The sequence below is a fragment of the Hakea prostrata genome, chromosome 2 (genome assembly GCF_041222555.1).
Source record: "Hakea prostrata isolate BN-2017 chromosome 2, UWA_Hpros_2, whole genome shotgun sequence".
NCBI lineage: Eukaryota > Viridiplantae > Streptophyta > Magnoliopsida > Proteales > Proteaceae > Hakea > Hakea prostrata.
The window spans coordinates 67,241,661-67,260,876 of NC_142601.1; the positions used below are offsets into that span (position 1 = coordinate 67,241,661).

A 19,216-nucleotide genomic window follows, 5' to 3' on the forward strand; every position below is an offset into this window, starting at 1 on the left:
GGAATTGATAAACAAAGAGGAACCCAGTCATACTATTTTTCGTTTATGGGTATTTGAAATTAGTCCAGTCAGAGCAATTTTAAATTTGTTGCTCTATTCTGTTCAAGAATTTCATGAGAGAAAGATACTTGAACACTTGCATCCCAATAGTTTTCAACTACAACTCCGAAGCCTAGTCCTAAGTCGTGGGGATCTAAGAAGGCAAAATGAAATAGGGATTTTAGAGTCGAGTAAATTAAGGGTCTGATTTTGTAAATTAGTAAACTTTAAACCTTTAAAATATAAACATAAAAAAATATATAAATAGTATTTACAAGTGAACCCCTACCAATTGATTCTCAACTATTCGATCTTATTTTATTTAGGTGGCGCGATCAATACAGTTGGCAGCAGCCAGCAACAGCTATTGCAAATAAAAATCCTGGAGAAACAAAGGGGGTGGGTCACAAAACCACAGGAAAAGTGTAGTTCTAAGGTGTGGGGCCAACACACTATGAGTTGTGCAAATCATGGGCAGGCTCCCCTAGGATGCACAAACATCTCCTTGGACCTTCACAATCGTTGTCACTGAGGATATATCTTTATTCTTTTATCATCATCAAGCCAGTCACAAGGACTAGGGGTTTTTACAACAAGGAGATAGGAGGGGAGCAGGAGCAACGAAGGTTCAAAGAGATTCTGTTTGGGTTTTCAGTGCATTTAATGGACCATCGGATCGCGCAAAATATTGACCACTCGTTCTCCACAGTCTCAGATCTTGATCCGATGGCCCACGATGTCTCGTCGAATGATATAGCATTTTTTTTTTTGTGTGAAAAATGATATAGCGTTGAACCCAAACAAAATCAGTTTTTGTAGACCTCCTTGATCTTAACTATCTCGATAAAAGAAGCTGCCATCAATATGTAAAAGCACATATGCAATGAGAATTTATTGTTAATTTGCATTTTCTTCGCAAGCAATACGCAGCTTGGTTCGGGAGACTCACCCACCACAGCCAGGTGTACGACCCGGGTCGAACACTGGATTAGTCAAGGCAAAGCCTTGGAAACCAGGGTTGGCCACCAAAAAAAAAAGTAAATGTATTAATTTGGTATAATATGTCGTACGACATTTATAAGATACTGAATAAATTTATTCACATTATTATTACATTAAATCCAAACGGTACAATTATATTCATATCATTTTCGTACTATATTTATTCGAAACAAAATGATTCTGACATTCAATACGACATCAATGAAGTATGGTTCATCTGTAGCATCCTGACAGATACTGTACCAAATTTAACGACATTCTGATACGAGTATACAACATTTGCAGCATGATTTCGATTCCAGTAAATGACAAACAGTGCAGTGGCAGAAATATGAAGTCAGTCTTTTTTGGGAACAGGCAAAATATGATGTCGATAAGTCGATTACGTTAGGAAGAAGACAGAAAAAACGCACCAAATCGACTTTGATCAGACTCTAAATCTCTTGAATTGGGGGTCATTTAGATCCGAAATCGTAGTGTTTCGATTCCAGAACCCTAAGATTGAAAAGAAACAGAATTACTAAAAACTGAAGAACTTCAGTCCGGATTTTATCTAAAATCTCCAGTGTTCAATGTTTTGAAAAAATAATAGCTCACCATCACAGGAGAGTCCAGCAGTGCCAGCATACCATGGGTCCCTTCATATTTTGCTCCTCAAATATTCTTTTCTTTTCTTTTTTCCGTCTTTCAAATATGCTCGTTAACTAACTAGGCTGCAATGCCTAATCAAATTGTACACTGGTGGAGAATCCAGCCAGACAAGGAAAGAAGCATCTTTTGCAACATACATGAGTCCAGAATTATTTTTACAGCTGAAAATGCAGTAACCGTGGATGTTACCCGCTTTCATTTACAAGGGAAATTTGTGCTCATTCAATGTCTTCTTCTTTCAATGGCTTCCAATGACGAGAATTCCAGAACAGAACGCTCCTCCACGAGCACTACCAGAGTCCCGATGATAAACGAACTTAGTTCCATCTGCAGAGCTGTGAGTTCTCACTCCTTATTGACTTTACAACCGTTGAGAGGACGCAAGAGAGCTTGAATATATTTGCAGGTACACCCAGTCCCAAACTAGAAGACGTTGCTACTTTCTCCAATCTCCTTTCGTGTTTCTTGCTGAATATCATCATGATATACATTTGGCCTAGAGCATCAGCAAGTCTGAATTCTTTCTTTTTGAAAAAGTTAGCTTAGTACAGGAATTCATGTAGACGATCTCCGCCACTGTTTCATCCCTTTCTTTGTATGCAATTTGAAAGGGCTCCAGCTCTTTCTGCGTTTAGAACTTTCTGAGAAAAGGCCTGAAGCCAAGGCCTTTTGAAGCCATATCTTAAATTCTTCTTCCTCTTCTTCCATCATTTCAGCATCCAAATCCCAAGGAAATCTGCTTGAGTTGGACCTCTGTGTTGCCTTCTCCAAACCAACCATGTTTACATGGAAGCTTGGCCGATGGGTATTAGGCCTACATTCCATTCCCTGCAAAAGATAAAAAGTCACAAGAAAGTGAACGATTATAATCAAGGATAACTGACTCAAACTAGTTGGAAATCTTGCAACATGGTTTAAGATCCGTTTTAAAAGAAATAAACGACAAAGAAGCTGGTGACTTGCCCAAACAGTGAAACAGAGACCAAGAATAAGATTTTAGTTGTCAAAGATCAGTTTGTAAATATGGATTATTCTATTCAACACACCATACCTTGTACGCATTATGTAGGTTTACTCAATCACTTCCACTGTGGCAAGTATTCAGTTTTTCCCCATCATAGTTTTGTGATTTCATACAAGAACCTAAATATCTAGCACACCATGCTTTTTTTGGTAGAAAGCACACCATGCAATACTACAGCAAATATACACTTCCCAATGAACGAAAACCACACAGATTACTAATTCCACATATTATCCTGAATACAAATTACCATTAATGGGATAAAACCAAAAGATAATAGACATTTAGATCTAGATGAAAATCTCTCCCTTAAATATTAGGTTAATATCGGACAACCTACTTCATCACAATACTGAGACCAGGAAAAATTTCAAAGCTGATTGAAATATAATTAAAAAGGATCTTCGAAGCTAAAACTAACCCAACAAATGTTTAACATGATATTAATGTAGATATCTGACAATGGGTTTTTGGAGTTTGGAAACAAAAAGTGCTTAGAATAGAAATACCTGACAAAGAGCCCATTCTGACACATCAAAGATCTTACTTTCTGCACAAACAAAGGCACGAGGTATTTTGACCTGAAAGGAAAGATGAAACTGATAAGACCAAAAAAAAAACACAGGTAGTACCAAATCCTACAACTTAAAAGGCAAACCCATAAATATTAAAAATAAAGGCACCCTTTTTTTTTTTGCTCTTCTGATATTTAGAAGACAAGATTATCATCTGAAATCCTACAAAAGTACAGCAATGCATGGGTTTATAGGGTGATAAGATTTAAAAACAACATCTGAATGGGCAAAAGGAGTAGGAGGCGCTCCAAGTAAACAATTCCATGAAATTCCAATGTCATTATCACAGCTGGGATTCCCTTAACACAGGATTAATCAAGCTAGTTTCTCAATGCAGATAAAAACCTTTTGAGGCCTTGTGAAGAATGATGAACATCCATTCTCAACCCATCCATCTCCATCCTTGGCTTCATGATATTGACAACAATCCTAATATGCCAAAGCCAATATTAGCATCTAGATGTTTTAACAACAAAGCCATAGCTATATTAGAAGTATGCACATATTAATATCAAATCATTTCAGAAGCAGCCTCACCTGACACCACCTGGCCTTGGCCTTAGTTCTATTGGTGCATATCCAAATATGTGAATTGCCACACTTTGTGCAATGTATACGCCTAGACTCTTCAGAGCGATAATCGGTGCTCTCCTGCTCCATGTAAGAAAGGTATCAAAAGCAGTTTTACCAAGAACAATATCCGCAAAGATTACTACACAAGATAAATTAAGCCAAAACATAGGTTTCCTACTCAGAAATTCAGCTTGATGCTACAGTATATTCAGGATAAACAAGGTACAGGCTCCTACTTTGATTATGTTGCACCTGAACTCTAGACTAAATAGTTGACATACAAAGGTGGAATTGTTTGTAATCCAAGTACAAGAAAACCCTAGTTATAAGAAAAAACAACCAAGAAATTGGGGAAACTGAAGAGACAAGTTTGTTGTGTTAGCTTTAATGGCACAGCAAATCTATCTCCATATCAATAGAGGATAGCTTCTTTTTCCTTTTTTTTGGGGAGTCAGGGCAAAGAAGACCGAAGCAGTATATGACAGTAATATGGCAATGATTATTTTATATAAGTATGTTAGTAATGACCTAATATGAGACAAACCAGTATAAAGTAAATAAAGCATAGAACATAATACAAGCAAATTTAACATTATATATATATATCATACTATTATATAAAAGTATGTACTCTTTCGTGGCAAATCTATTCATTGACTATTATATCCTTTGTTTTTATCTAAATGTCATATTTTATGTATTAGTTTTTTTCATCATTTCCTTTTTTCCTTGCAAATTGTCGGTACCCTTCATATCTTTTATTTTCATAAATTTGTAAAATCAAATAGGAAAAAGGCAATTACTACCCACCATCATATTAACGGTAGACGATATTTCGGGATCTTCCCTCAAAATCGAATGGTATTTCAAGAGATTTTTCAATCTTAAAATTGTTTTCCATGTTTTGTTTTCTAATTTTTACTAATAATTGTGGTATACTTTTTTTATTTTACATCTATACGAAACAATATTATAATTTTCTTTTTCTTTTTGTTTTTCTTAAATTTGTAAAATCAAATAAAGGAGAGGATTACTAAAAGGAAAAATAGGGGAGGGAATTTTTACCAACGATCATATTATTAATTTATTAATGGTAAAAGATATTTTAGGATTTTCTCTCTAGTTTTCTTTCAAGTAATTTTAAACTCTTTTCCATGTTTTATTTTCTAATCATGGTAATAATTGTAGTACGATATTGGGATTTTAAATGGAATATTTTTCTCATTCATTTCCATGTTTTGTTTTCTAATTTTTCTCTATTAAATATATATATATAAAAAAGAGTTTTCTAATTTTGCTGATAATTGTGATAAATATAATATTATAGGATTTTAAACTTTTTTCAAGTAATTTTTTTGCTCTTAAAATTCTTTTCCGCGTCTTGTTTTCTTTCCATGGTACATTGCTTGTCTATTTTCTATTTTTATTACATAAATTGTCATTTGTACGAGTAACAATGCCTTGATTTGAAGCATTTCTTTTCTCTCTAACCAAGACAAAGGAGAACAAAGGAAGGGACGTATCACAATCTTGATTATGTTTTTGTTTACGAGCTCCTCTTCATTACTCTTGTGTAATAAGTGCAAAGCTATTCTTTTCTCACAAGTCCCCCCTTCTTTTCTTCCAAGAATTAGGGTTTTGGCCTGACTAGCTTGTGTTTTCGATTGAAGTCCTTAGAATTGTTTTCCTTCATCAATTGCTAGCGCTCTGATGTCGACTTGACTGAATTTTTTACTGGTCATCTTCTATGGATGAAGTTTATGCTGCATATGCCTTGATGCTGGCTTCTTTCTAATTGTTGTATTTAACCCTTTGTGATTTCAAGGGATAGCGAAAAAAAATGACAATAGTAGCACAACCCACATGGACACCTGCCAAAAGTGGCCATGAACAAGGAGATACTTGAATTTTTGGTACCTCTCAAAAATATTCCTCAAGAAATATTGCATCTCACACAACTCTCAAGCCCAGGTCAGTGACACTTATATGCCTTCCTGTTGATTCCTATACTGTTAGATAATTCTATATCTAGTACTTTCTTGAAATGTCTTTTTTGACTACGTACTTCAGCACATTTCTCTCATTGGATACTTTCAATGTTTATGGTTTTGTGATCACTATTCATGTTTAGTTGAAGTAAACTACTTACAGGGGTAAATTTATTATGGTAGTTGATCATATATACATGATGTAGATAACATTTGATTTGATTTTAGTTGGTTACTTATGCAATTGAAGGCTCAAGGACAAAGGAATTACAAATTCATTCTGTTCATGGTATTAGATAAAAGTAATACACAGTTTGGATTTTTTTTTTCCTCTCACAAAAAAAAAAGTTTTCTAATTTTGGTAATAATTGTGATATATATGATATTACGGTATGATGTTATCACTAAATAAAGATAGAAAACTCAGTAAACCACTTTTTTTTTTTTAAAGTAAATCACATTAGATAACTAGAAGACTTTACTTAAGATCTGTCTATTCAAATTTAAACTAATATACCAAAGACGATTTCAAAGTCCTTTTCCTTTGTCAAATGTGCAAATGCACATGTAATTTTTTCCTAGTATATATAAACGCGTGACTGTCAACAAGGTATACTGTTGCCTTGGACCCAGGAAAGAGCTTGGACGCATAGGCAATGATGGTCTTTCCTCTGAAGAACTAGTTAGACCAATCTGGACTGGCATTTTGATAAATCTGGCAATGTTGATAATGTGGATGGTGCTTTTGTCTAGCACTGTAACACATTCCATACATAAATTGAGATCAACTTACCTATTCAGTCTACCTTAATGATCACACACTATCATGCTCCATAGCCTAACGAAAGACATTAGAAGTCTACAGGCAATCTGCTGGATACATATGAGGGGGGGGGGGGGACTGCATCTTTAGTAAATTACCATCCCCCTCCACTGGGGGAGATGTCTTTCTGACACACCACAAATTAGGTGATAGATATACAAGAAACACAAGACCAACTTCACTAGCTGAACTCCCCATACCTCAGCACTTTGGTTAGCCTCTCTAAGAAAGCAACAATCCTCCTTGAAAAAAACAAACAAATGGGAATATCAAAGTTAGCTAGTTGGAGTTCCCACTCCCCCGGAAAAGCACCACACATGCCATACGGAGGATTAATTGGCAGACAAAAGAAAGTCAGACGTGTCCACTCTCCCCACCTGTGCCAAGTTTCAGTCCAAAAGGACTTTACCTAATGGAGAAAGTATTTTTGTCTTACAGCCATCCTAAGGAAGAGCTAACAAAATCCATAAACAAATAAATAATAAAAGAAAACTCATTCAACCAAAAGGACCAAGTTGACCTAGCTGCAAGCCTGCAACTGATGACATTCACATTCAAATAACACTCTCGGGACAAACAAACAGTAAATATGAGTACATGCACTTCCAAAAGCTAACGCAGAGCACAATATGACTGTAGCAATTGAAAAGAAAAATGGTAAATTACTATTTCTACTCTCACTATGGTCACTTCCAAATTTCACTAATAGAACATACTAAAATTGCAAAATTCCAATAAAAGCCTAGAATCTGGCTAATGTCTTGTGACTTATAAACAAGAGCTTATTTACAATACCTGTTGTGTGGAGCTACTGGACTTCTGAAACAGCCTTTTTGAATCCTCCTTCCTTAGTTGATCATCATACTCTTTCTTCTTCATAGAATCTGCAAGAACCTGAAGATTCATCACTGTTACAAGTTGCCAAGGCCATTACACAATTTCCATTAATAGTAACAGTTAGCTAATACCAAGCTAGACAGAATAACTAGTATGGTGTCAGCATAGACATGATGTAAAAAGGAATTAAATTTAGATTGAAGTTCTAGTAGATATGAACTTGCCTCATATGCACATTGAAGTTTTTGGAATGATTCACTTGCAAGTTGACTTCCCATATTTTTATCAGGATGCACAAGAATGGCCTGTGCAGAAAATAGAAATCAAATGCATACACAATGAATAACCATCAGCAAAATGAATAACAGAACCAAATTACTCAATCATGGTCACAAGCCCAGAATCAATCAAGGTTAAAGGAGAGGGGAAAATCACACCAATGAGGTGCTTCAACCTCCTACAATAGGGTTGCTTGAACCTGTAGCATGCAGAGTATTAAAATTAATAGAGGCATGCACATGCAATACTGATAATGTTGAGATATCCTCTTGATTGAAAGAGAGATGATTGCATAATGGATAATGGAGAGGTGTCACTGTTTGTTAATCTCAAGTCGTTATCTCAAGGGAGATATTGTGATAAAATAACAGTGATGCCATTTAGTTCCAGTATAAGATCTCAATTGGTTCTTTAGGTTGAGCCTCTTTTCCACCTCAACCCAAATCTAGAGAAAACAGGAGGAAAACAGACTACACTGGCTCATGATAATAGACGTAAATAAGAAAAGGAAAGTAGAGAATTCTCAACTGCAGCATGACAATGTGACAAGCTTAGAATAACCATACCTTTTTCCGGTACTCTCGTTTCAATGCAATCGCATCAATGCTCTTGTAAGGAGGAAGTCCGAGTGTTTCATAATGATTCCCACTATTCTTTATCCTCTTCATCTCATCAATTGAACTTGTGTCTTCCTTGACCACTCGACTCACAGAGCATTCTGTCTGATTGTTCACAAAATTCAAAGTGGAAGATGGCTGGCTGGATGATTTGAATGAATGTAACTTCTCAGCATCGCTAGTGGGAGCAGAATATTCACACTCCCCTGAGAAATCATCTTCCACAACTGTTTCTGATTCTTTTTCCTCTTCACAGTGTGTGCCTTCAGTTGCACTGTCACACCCTTGGAGCAAGAAACTGAAGAGATCATTCGAGAGGAAGGCAAGGTTTATTGAGAGGAAAACCCCAAGCCATCCAACACGAACCTTAACACTATATAAGGCATATAGGGTTGCCACCAAGACAACGACCCGTGCATGATTTAGAGAGAACAGATAACCTGTTGGTAGAATATTCGAAGATTTCAGTACGCAAAGAAATTTGACTGGAAAATAGGGATCAAGTAACACATTAGTGCACTCTTCCAAAAGAATAGTGATCAAAACAGAGACCAGTTGGTTAACAAAAAAGTTAAATATCATCCCAAACTTTTGCTTGACGTCTGGTTTAGTCATTAAAAATGTCAGATTTGAGACCGCGCCAAAGGAAGCAAAAAGATCAAAATTCCATGACCTCTGCAGCCTGTGCTCTCACAGATATCACCAAAATTGATGAGAAAGTCGACACTTAAAGACAGTTAAACACACACACACACACACACAACAAAAAGAGAAAAGAAAAGAAGAGGACGATGGGAAACTGACTTTACCAACATGACATTTACACATATACCAGCAGAAGGATCTTCGTTGCATATTGGGCAACGGGCCTAGGACTCCCTATTTGATGAATGGTAAGAAGAATCTTTTAGAAAGAAGTACTAGAAAGATAAGGAACAATTTTCCAAAAGTCCAGAGAAGAAGCTGGAGAATTGCCATGAAGGCAAGATATGGCAAAGAGCCCACAAGAAAATAATCACAACCACCCAATCAGACAGGTTTATAATCCATAGGCATCACTCAAATGGGGAATACACCAAGAGGTGGGTAACACTGCACACACACACTGCAAAACCCTTTATGCTTTGTCATAGTTTAAAATATTTTGGTCAGATCACCCAATCTGGGTCAGTATCAGAAAAGACAAATCAAATCCATTATGCCAAGACTAGTGAATCCACGGTTTTATCAGGTCTTTAAACACCCAACAAACTTGAATGCCACACAATCGCAATCACCTTGATAACTATGATCTGCACTACAATATTAATATTTCAATCTTGGTTTCTCTAATCCCCTCCAGCTAGTCCACATCATATGCCAGAACCACAACAGGGAAAAAGGATTAACTATGAACAGAAGGGGCCAAAGGTCAAAGAAATCAGCAATTAAAAAAGTAACACCTCACCTCCAACAATAAACAACGTTCCTGCAATCCAAATATTACCATACATCCACAAACTCAAAATGCCAAACAGTCCAACAATAAAAAGTCCAGGGGTATATCCCAGGTATCTAACAGCAGCCCCAGCAGCACCCTGAAAGAATAAATTGATTGTCAGTCTATCGTAATTAAACTGTCTTCACAAAGCTAAACCAATGCATCACATCAAGGTGGTCAGGATCCGTCTTGACATATTTAATTGGAATACGCAAAGACCTTTCTTCAGAAAGAAATACATAAAGAGTTGGTTCCATGTTTAGTTTTGTCTAATGTTTAGTGCATCTCTCCTACAGTTGCCTTAAATAGCAAATAGAAATCCTGAAGTGCAGAGGAACCAATTAGTATTTAAAACAGAGAGGATGAAATAAAGACAGATAGGAGCTAGTATCACTTAAGTTTTATTGCTTTAAAACAACAAAGTGGACAGTAAGGTCATACGCATATGTACAAATATTACCATACAACATGCATCATCAATCTCAGGAATAAAACCTAAATAAATCTCCAAACATGTGTCACAGCATATTGAAGAATTCTTTGAGGGCTAAAAGCCATATAACAGCAGCATCATTACACTTTCACAGGCTTCATATTCCTCCTCCTGTAGAGTGAGTGTGTGTGTGTGTGTGTGTGTATACACTCACATACATATGTATGTATTTATGTATGCATATACACACACACATACATATGTATGTATTTATGTATGCATACACATTTCACTATCTACATGAGCACCAAGAACAAATGGAGCAACTTCCAAATACACTCTTGGACTCCATAGGTGATGCTAATGATTTCTTAAAAATCTGATTCATTTCACTTGGCATCTCCCAGATTCCTTAAGAGGGGGGGAAAAAGGATCCACCATTCCACCCAACCTGAACAATTTTGGGATTACCCCAACTGATTTTCAGTCTATACCTTGATTTTTCAGCCTCTGTAGTTGCATCATGTCACTCCTAAACAGTTTGCCCACAGGCCTCCCATTCAATGCCCATACCACATCAGACAAATCTTATTTGTCTCATCTTCTATCACAGACATAATCAGATTCATTTTTCATTCCTTGTTTTGTCCTTCATAATTTTTCGACTCATCCATTTAAAATCCATATCCCAAATGCATTAATTTTGCTTATGTGTTGTCTCTTTGACACCTAAACTTCAGCTACATATAACACTGCGGACCTCATTCTGTCCTTAGAATTTTGATTTGATTTTCAGAGGTTAAGGCTATCATGTAATACTCCAGAAGCAACTCTCGCTTCACCCAACCAGCTAAAACAAACTGTCAGTTTTATGTTATCCACCTACCATTCATTTTGGTTGTAGTTATTGATTGAAAACTTTTAACTTTGAGGTATCAAGCAAACAAAAGAAGCAACCAAAAAATGGCACTGGCTTCTGATTTCTGGAAGAACTCCTCCATTAATACAAAGCATAAGTTATTAATTGAATGAAGATCAAATTGAAACAGCCCTGAAGACAAGAAAACTCCATATACAGTTACATGATACATCCTTGCTTTTGGTCGCGAGACTTAGGTTTCTTCACTGTGAGCATCATCCAAGTGGAACAATAGTTGGCTATCAAACAATTTGCTAAAATCACCATCCAGTGGATCTACAAGCTCCGAGGGTCCATAAGAGTGGATAATCCTAACAACCCTGGAGATTGAACTCTTAATAGTTTCACAAGCAATTGTTGCCTTTTGGGAATACTAGAATTTAGACAGTTTATGCCATGCAATTTCATATGTGGGGTCAGTTCCATGTGCCGTGTGTTGACAGCGATCGATTATGAAAGGCACAAGCCGGGAGATAAACAGAGCTGGTATAGTGTAAATTCAGTCTTTCCAATTAGAATTCAGCCATAAGCCGGGAGATAAACAGAATATAAGTCGTGTGATGTTATATTGACCATTAAACTTTATCAGGAAACATCTAACAAAAAAAAGAAAAAATAAAATATTCAAAGAGTGTGGACTCACCAGACTCAGGAGTACATATGCCAGGCAAGAAATAGATGTCAAACTAAGAAAGCAACTCCACATTATAACAAGCAAAGCCGCAGAACCCAGGCTGAGCAGAGACCGAAAACCCACAACGAAGCAGTCCTTCCACTTTAAGAACAATGTCAATAGACAGTTCCACATCTTTACACACCCACTGCAAACCATCGGCCAATGGCGATCGATTAAAAAGACAACCTTGTCTCTGAAACAGCTCAGTGCAGTCCTCGACCTCGAGTACATGTGCCTCTGTGTCTGCAGCCATTTCCATACTTGCTCGAACAGCCCTATGTCCTCCATCATGCGAAACCTAAGACCCCATGAACCGTCTTCTACAAAAGTTTCTTTATTCTGTTAACTATCAAGCTCAAAACGTGGGATATTCCAATAGACTATCTGAATTCCAAATAAGTCCCCAAATTGATTATCAAAATTCGTCTTCTTAGCTTCCTGTGAGAAGCAAGATCAGGAACCGAATCCATAACAAAAGCTTGACCCTGCAACTCAACTAGCAGAACTCGAGCTCTCGCCAATCACTACTCACTTCACATTCACTTTACGAGTTCCACTCCAAACCAAGGAGTAAAACAAGATCCAGAAATTCCCATTTTTGCAAAAGCATCAGCAAATTGACATAAATGAACTTCACAAAAAGGAACTCCGCTCCTAACTAACTCTCCCACCTCACCCTCCCAGAGAAACACATGAAAGTAGTAAATCGCACCAGAATCACGCAGAAAGAAGCCAATTCCCGTCAAAAGATTCAGTTCGATGCCTTGATCAATAAGTTACTACAAAAGCAAACTCCATTAAATCCCTCCTTTTTCCTTCTTTGACAAGTACAAACTTTCAAAAACTCCCGAAAATCTCACAGTAAACAGAACTATTCCCGTCCAACAGATCAGCTTCTTGACAAATTAAATCTCAAAACTAGGCATAACTTAAGCGAGAAAATTAAGATCAGTTCATTTAAGCTTTGAAATTTCATCAGAGTCCGAAGAAATCAGAGCCACAGAAGGAAACTGCCCGACAGAATTTCTGCTCCATAAAAAGAAAAGGGGAAGGGGGAAAAAATAAAATTAAAATTAAAGAAGCGAATAAAAATGTGTTTAACAGAGATTCCTACAAGGAAGTGATGAATGCTATAAACATGTAACCTTTGAAACCCTAGAAATCTCTAATGACAGCGCGTGACGACGCCATGGCTTTTCTCTTCAGGCCTTGCTTGTGCTCATCACGGTGATCGATAGGAAAGAAAGAAAGAGTCTAGAATTTACTGAGGCAAGCAAATTATACTCTCATGCTCTGTGACGCGTTTTCACTGAAGAGTAAGCGGCGAATGATCGACTGTAGCGTCATGTGAACTATGGCCCACAAATGGGTGCTTTGTAATTGGTTCAATTTATGTGGAGTAATAGACGTGGCCCGTACCATATCATAGCCTTTCTGGATTACGTGGATTATGACAGAGGGTAAATTAGGTATTTAAAGCTCTTGTCTTATTTATTGATTGTTAAGATATTTGGATTATTCAAGTAAATCAGCGATCTAATCTAAGGACTCACTCAGTCATGACTCAGAAAGAGACCCATGAGGAATCGGGACAAACCAAAGGAGAAAAAGCTGAAAGCCTGAAACGGAGAAAAGTAACAAGTTCAAATAGGGTAATTAATTGTCACGTGCTTATTAGTCAAATATGAATCATGCCGCTCGGCTGCGGTTGTCTATGCGACACGCATGTCTCTTTAATAACCCCGGTTGTCAGGTGCTGTCGTGGCATGCCATCCACGGTTGATCCGTGCAAGGTTACCATTTTTGCTGTTTCTTCTAAAAATAATTTTAGCGTTGAAATAATTTTTTATTTTATATAAAATAAATTTAAACCAAAATAGAGGAGATAAACTTTTTTTTTTTTTTTTTTAAGTAAAAGAGAGGATGCAGTAGCGGTGACCTAGCCCCCCGCTACGCAATGTTTGGACTTTTTATCGAGTGCGACCTATGCAAGCATTATCCTGTGCAAACACTGGCCTCGTCAGAAGATCCCTACCGGAGACCTAGTATAGTCTACAGAAGCCGGCAGCACTCATGCCCAGGCCAAAGAGCACACAACTGTCCAATGCAAGAAACAGAGGAGCAGAGGAGATTTGAACCTGAAACATGAAGTTTACCAAACCACTTGGGAGTTGAGTTTGAGACCACTAGACCACCACCCCCGGTGGTCAAACTGTTTTTTTTTATAGTACAGAGGAGTGGATCAAGAGGTTTATGCATATTTGATTGCTCTACTTCTTGTGATTCCTATGAAATGAAAATTTCAACAAAAACAAACTTGTCATTTAATTTGTGTGAAAAAAATTAATTACCATCCCTCGAGGTATTAGGACTGTATTACTAACATTGTTAATCTCAGCTACTTTCTTATCCATTTGTAATATTATTCCAACATCTTAAGTTTAAAACTCAAAAAAAAAAAAAAAAAATTATGAAACATATATCTCAAGTTTTGTGATAATTTTACAACTGAGGGAGAAAAAGGTCGTAAACAACAGAGAATAAGAATGAACGGGTTAAGTTTAAGTTTTTTATTCAAAGCTGGATTTTAACCGTGTTGGATTCATTTTGAAAACCTATTTTGAGAGTAGTGCAAGTTAAGTAAATCTACGTAAAATACAACACAAATCAAATAAGACTCAATGTTTTTTTATTTATATTTTAAAACAATAAAAAACCCTCAATTCCTTGACTTGCTTCTCTTACTAATGGTATAAACTTTGGATGTATTCATATGATTCTCATGCTTTTAACTTTGCTGGTACTATGGGTTTGTATAATTGATTAGAGATAAAAATCTCTAAATCATTAAAGTTAGTTTATTTTAAATGCCCTGACTACTCAACATTAAACTACTAGTCAATTTTTTTATTTTTAATTTTTATTTTCAGGCAAACCAAAATTCTATCGAAAAACAAAAGAAAAAACACAAAACATCTAATAAGAAGAAATGGGCCTAAGTGTCTTTTTCTCCAAATCAAATAAGGACCACTAAAATAAGTATAAACATAAAGGAGAGCAATCAGTGCCGCATAATTGTTAATTTACGCTTTATAACATTTAATGCTTACTATTAATAGAACCTACTAAAAGCTTGAAATAATATTATGGTAGCAATTAGGGCAATATATTAGTGTAATGTCACTAAGTTTGTGGTTTATACTTTATTCAATAATTTGATTTCAGATGGGCCTTCTTGGACTTCGAATACGTTTATAGTGATGTCATTCACAGTTTTCCTATTGGGCCTTCCAATTTTTTTTTTTTTTTTTGGCCATTTGCATGGCTTGATTATTCCGATAATTTTGCAAAATTTTTGAAAAAATTCTTTTGTTGTGCACATCTCATTGCATAGCTCATTCTTTATACCAAATAAAATACTGAGATTAAAAGCTTAATTTTAATTTTTTTTTTTTTAAAGTCTTTAAAATAACTTTCTTTAATTTGATATATATATATATATATATATATATATATATATATATATATATATATGTGCATTGTTGTGTATAGCAAAGAATAGTGCATAACAAATGATGTTTATTTGAATTTTTATCTATTTCTCTTTGGACAATAAATATATGTCCACCGGTCACATTCAAAAGTTGAGGCAAGATTTAAAAGATAGATTTTTTTTGTTTAGTTTAATCTGAATATTTGGATATGATTAATGGACATGTGTTCTTCATCCAGAGAAAAATGGATGGTCCATTTATTTGTTAAAAATGAACCTGATAAAATCTTGACATTCTGCATAGTTAAGAGGATATTGGCATCATCAATCAACAAAATTGAGTGTTTCGTAAATTGTCACGTGTGTTTTCAAACATATTGTAATATGTAACAGGAGCATGTTGGTCTTTCTACATGTGTTAGGATAGACTGTGTCTTATGGTTTTGTTTGAGGGGTAAGCGGGTAATTGCACTTGTATTTATTTCATGGTATGTATTTGGGGTTTAGGGATTTTATCCTCATTCGAATAAATCTCTCTCTCTCTCCTCTCGATCTCTTCTCTGCTACTTCTTCTTATTATGAGAGTGAAGGATTCGGTTGGCTCTGGTGTGGATCTTGGTGATGTATCTTAGTTCTCATGGTAGTCTGTAACAACATCTACTGTTGATGCGTGGAAAGGCACTGGTGCTTTGGTGTAATTGGATTCACGCAGTAAGGGAGTTGAAGTTTTGGTTGTCTACTGAATCAGGTGTGGTCAATCCTTAGTCTTTGTTGTTTTCTCCCTAGTCCATGTATAGAGTTTGTCACTGATCTTAGGGCTGTAATCCTTCTCTATTATTCTAAGATTGCACGAGCTTGGTGAATGCTCAACTCATCCTTGGACGTAGGTCTCTAACCGAACCAATTAAAACCCAGTGTATTGTCTCTTGTTTATTTCTTTTAAATTGTTCTTGGTAATTATCCGCTGCGTAAGAATTAAATTACTTAACACATACTAGATGTTTTTATTATTAGACTCTTAGCACATCTAATCTATTAAGGATCGAAGACTATTTTATATATATATACCACTGAGAGTATCGAACGAGTGACCTCTTTATTAAAATGTGTCTATTATTACTGACTGAACAACCCATCGATAGTAAATTAGTTACAATAGCACTTAACCCCACTAAACATCATTAATAAAGAATGTAAAAGAAAAATGCCTTGTATTTATTAGTAATTTGATTGAAAACTTTATTTTTCTTACATATATATATGTATAATAAATTTATAAAAAATATAATATAATAGAATAACTGGACATTTAAGTTTTAACAAACCTTTGCCTAAAACGATTGTTGCTAGCCTAGGTAGAAGATGAACTCACACACAAGCAAAATACCATATTTATAAGTTAGATCATTTAACAATTCTCTTTAATAGTACATTTGTCTTTTTTTGGTATAATAATGGTATCACCTTAAACTTAAAGTATTTGTCTTTTTTTGGTAAATTAATAATATCACCTTAAAATTAACTAAAGTCTCAACTAACCTATTATATTAAATGAATACCAAAATTCATTAAGTTGGTCACATGGAATGACACCTAAACAAAGTGGTCCAACGGCAAAGTACCATCAACTTTATTGTTGCTTTATTAAATTGGGACAATTCGATGATTACCCTTTTTATCGTCTATGTATGATAATAACAAAAGCATAATGATTGCTTTGCGTCGGTGCTGTGCATCAAATCTTATTCTTCATGTCACACTAACAGGTATATATTGTGAATAAGTCATCCTGACTCTGGTTCATACTGGTCCGATCGTATTCAACTAATGATACGAATCAATTAATGGGTCCGCCCGAAGGCTTAACAAGGATCGTGGTCATCTGATCTATATCATCCATCCGACGGTCATCAATGATGAAAGACGACAGGAAAAACCTATAATTTGGGTTGAAACACTCACGAGAGGTAAGACATTCAAATTGTCATTGAAACTCACACTCTTTCTACCTATTTTTCATTGAAGCTCTTAAAGAGCTCTAAACCCTAATTCTTGACAATCACTAACTTGATCGTCGGAGACGGAACGCTGATTCAGCTGATTGACTCTATTTCTAACAGATTCTGTTTATCTTGCAGGGGAGAATGAATTCAAACCAGATCGAACAGATCTGAATAGTTTGGTGTTAGATTTCCGGTTCACAGGCCTCGGTAAAATCTGCACCAACAATATACATAAAATCGACTAATTTCGATCAATTCAAGGGTTATGGACCCGATTCAGATACCGATTCGGTAAAATCTGCACCAACAATATACATAAAATCGACTAATTTCGATCAATTTAAGGGTTATGGACCCGATTCAGATACCGATTCTTTATCTTAAAGTTCTGAGTTGCAATTTCAATTACTCTTACTGGGTCTTACCGATCTCAGGTAATTTATTCAATCCAACTCCCAATCTAGTATTGAATGTAGCTTGATTTCAGCCCAAAATTATAAAATATTTTTTCGCTAAAAAAGACAAAGCTATATGGCACCCATCCCTTTCTTTTTCTTTTCAAGCTTTCAAAAATGGAATGTTGATTTGACTTTTGTACAGAAACTTTATAAAAGTCTGATACATATTCTTTGTACAAAATATACAAGGTTGTTACCTTTCGGTAAAATTTTACTGTTTTATCATTCTCATGCATATGGGTTAGAAAGTAAGACGAGCGCATTACGGATATTCGATACAAGGCTTGATTGAGCCTAAGGCTACGTTTGTTTGTTGGAATAAAGGTGGGGTGGAAAAAAAGATGTGGAAAAATTATTGAAAAAAACAAACATTTGATACGTTTTTTAAAAATGTATATTGTTTGGTTGTTTGGGTGTGAGAAAGTAAGAGACAAGTTTTCTTGAATTAAGGAAATTTGTCTGGTGGGATGGCAGCTCAACTTTTCCACCCCAAGACTTTTTAAAACCCTATAAATTTGGTATGATTTTATGGTAAAGTTTGGAAAGTAAAAAGTGGGACTATCACTATCACTTTTCCACAAAACCCTTTCATTCTCTTTCATCCCACTACATATGGGACCTACATTTTTTTTTCCCACCCCACCTTTGCAAACAAACGCAACCTAAAGGTTTAAGTTTTGCTCTAACAAAATCAGCATTATTTTCAATAACATTTGAGTTGAAGGACCACATCAAGGTTGAGGTCTCAGGCTAAGTTCAATTAGGCTTGATTGTATTGTACTAATCATTCCCCCCCCCCCCCCACCCCACATTCTTTGTGCTTCATCTTTATTTTTGCTTTTTGTTTTTTGTTTTTTGCTTTGTTGGTTTTTTTTTTCTTTTCGTTTTGTTCCCAAGGTTTAAAGTATCGGTATCGAGTATCGTATTGGTGAGGTGATTTTTAGAGACGTGTATCGTCTTGTGTCAAGTATTGTATCACTCTTGCTAATGTATTTTAGTATATTCAATAGAGAGACGTATCAAGATGTATCGTATCAGTTTGATCAAATATAGATACGTATCGGCTAGTATTGTATAGTATCGTGGGATACTTTAAACCTTGCTTGTTCCATCTATGCATCTCCTTTCCCTTCCCTCGTAACTAGGGCCATCAAAGGTCAGCTCAAACCTACCCCAGGGCCATAATTTCTTGGCCCAAAACATGTTTGATCACAGAGTGGATTCAACATCAGTCGGCCCATAGGCTCTGATCATGTAGGCCCATGGCTAGAAAACCAGATTTCTTTTTCCTTTTCACCATAGCAAATAACTAAACGGTAAGACAAGAGTTTTAGAGAACGTTGCAA

General features: G+C 35.8%; 1 protein-coding gene across 1 annotated transcript; it reads right to left on the reverse strand.

Moving 5' to 3' along the window:
* Positions 1-1,702: 1,702 nt before the first annotated feature.
* LOC149025871 (uncharacterized) lies at positions 1,703-13,168 on the reverse strand. The gene is made up of 10 exons (XM_089146087.1): positions 13,062-13,168; positions 11,884-12,942; positions 9,856-9,985; positions 8,358-8,848; positions 7,737-7,817; positions 7,471-7,569; positions 3,829-3,942; positions 3,637-3,720; positions 3,226-3,297; positions 1,703-2,520 (listed from the first exon to the last, which is right to left on the reverse strand). Exons 2-10 carry the CDS (start codon positions 12,205-12,207, stop codon positions 2,248-2,250), a joined length of 1,668 nt encoding a protein of 555 aa, XP_089002213.1. The 5' UTR covers positions 12,208-12,942; positions 13,062-13,168; the 3' UTR covers positions 1,703-2,247.
* Positions 13,169-19,216: the final 6,048 nt, after the last annotated feature.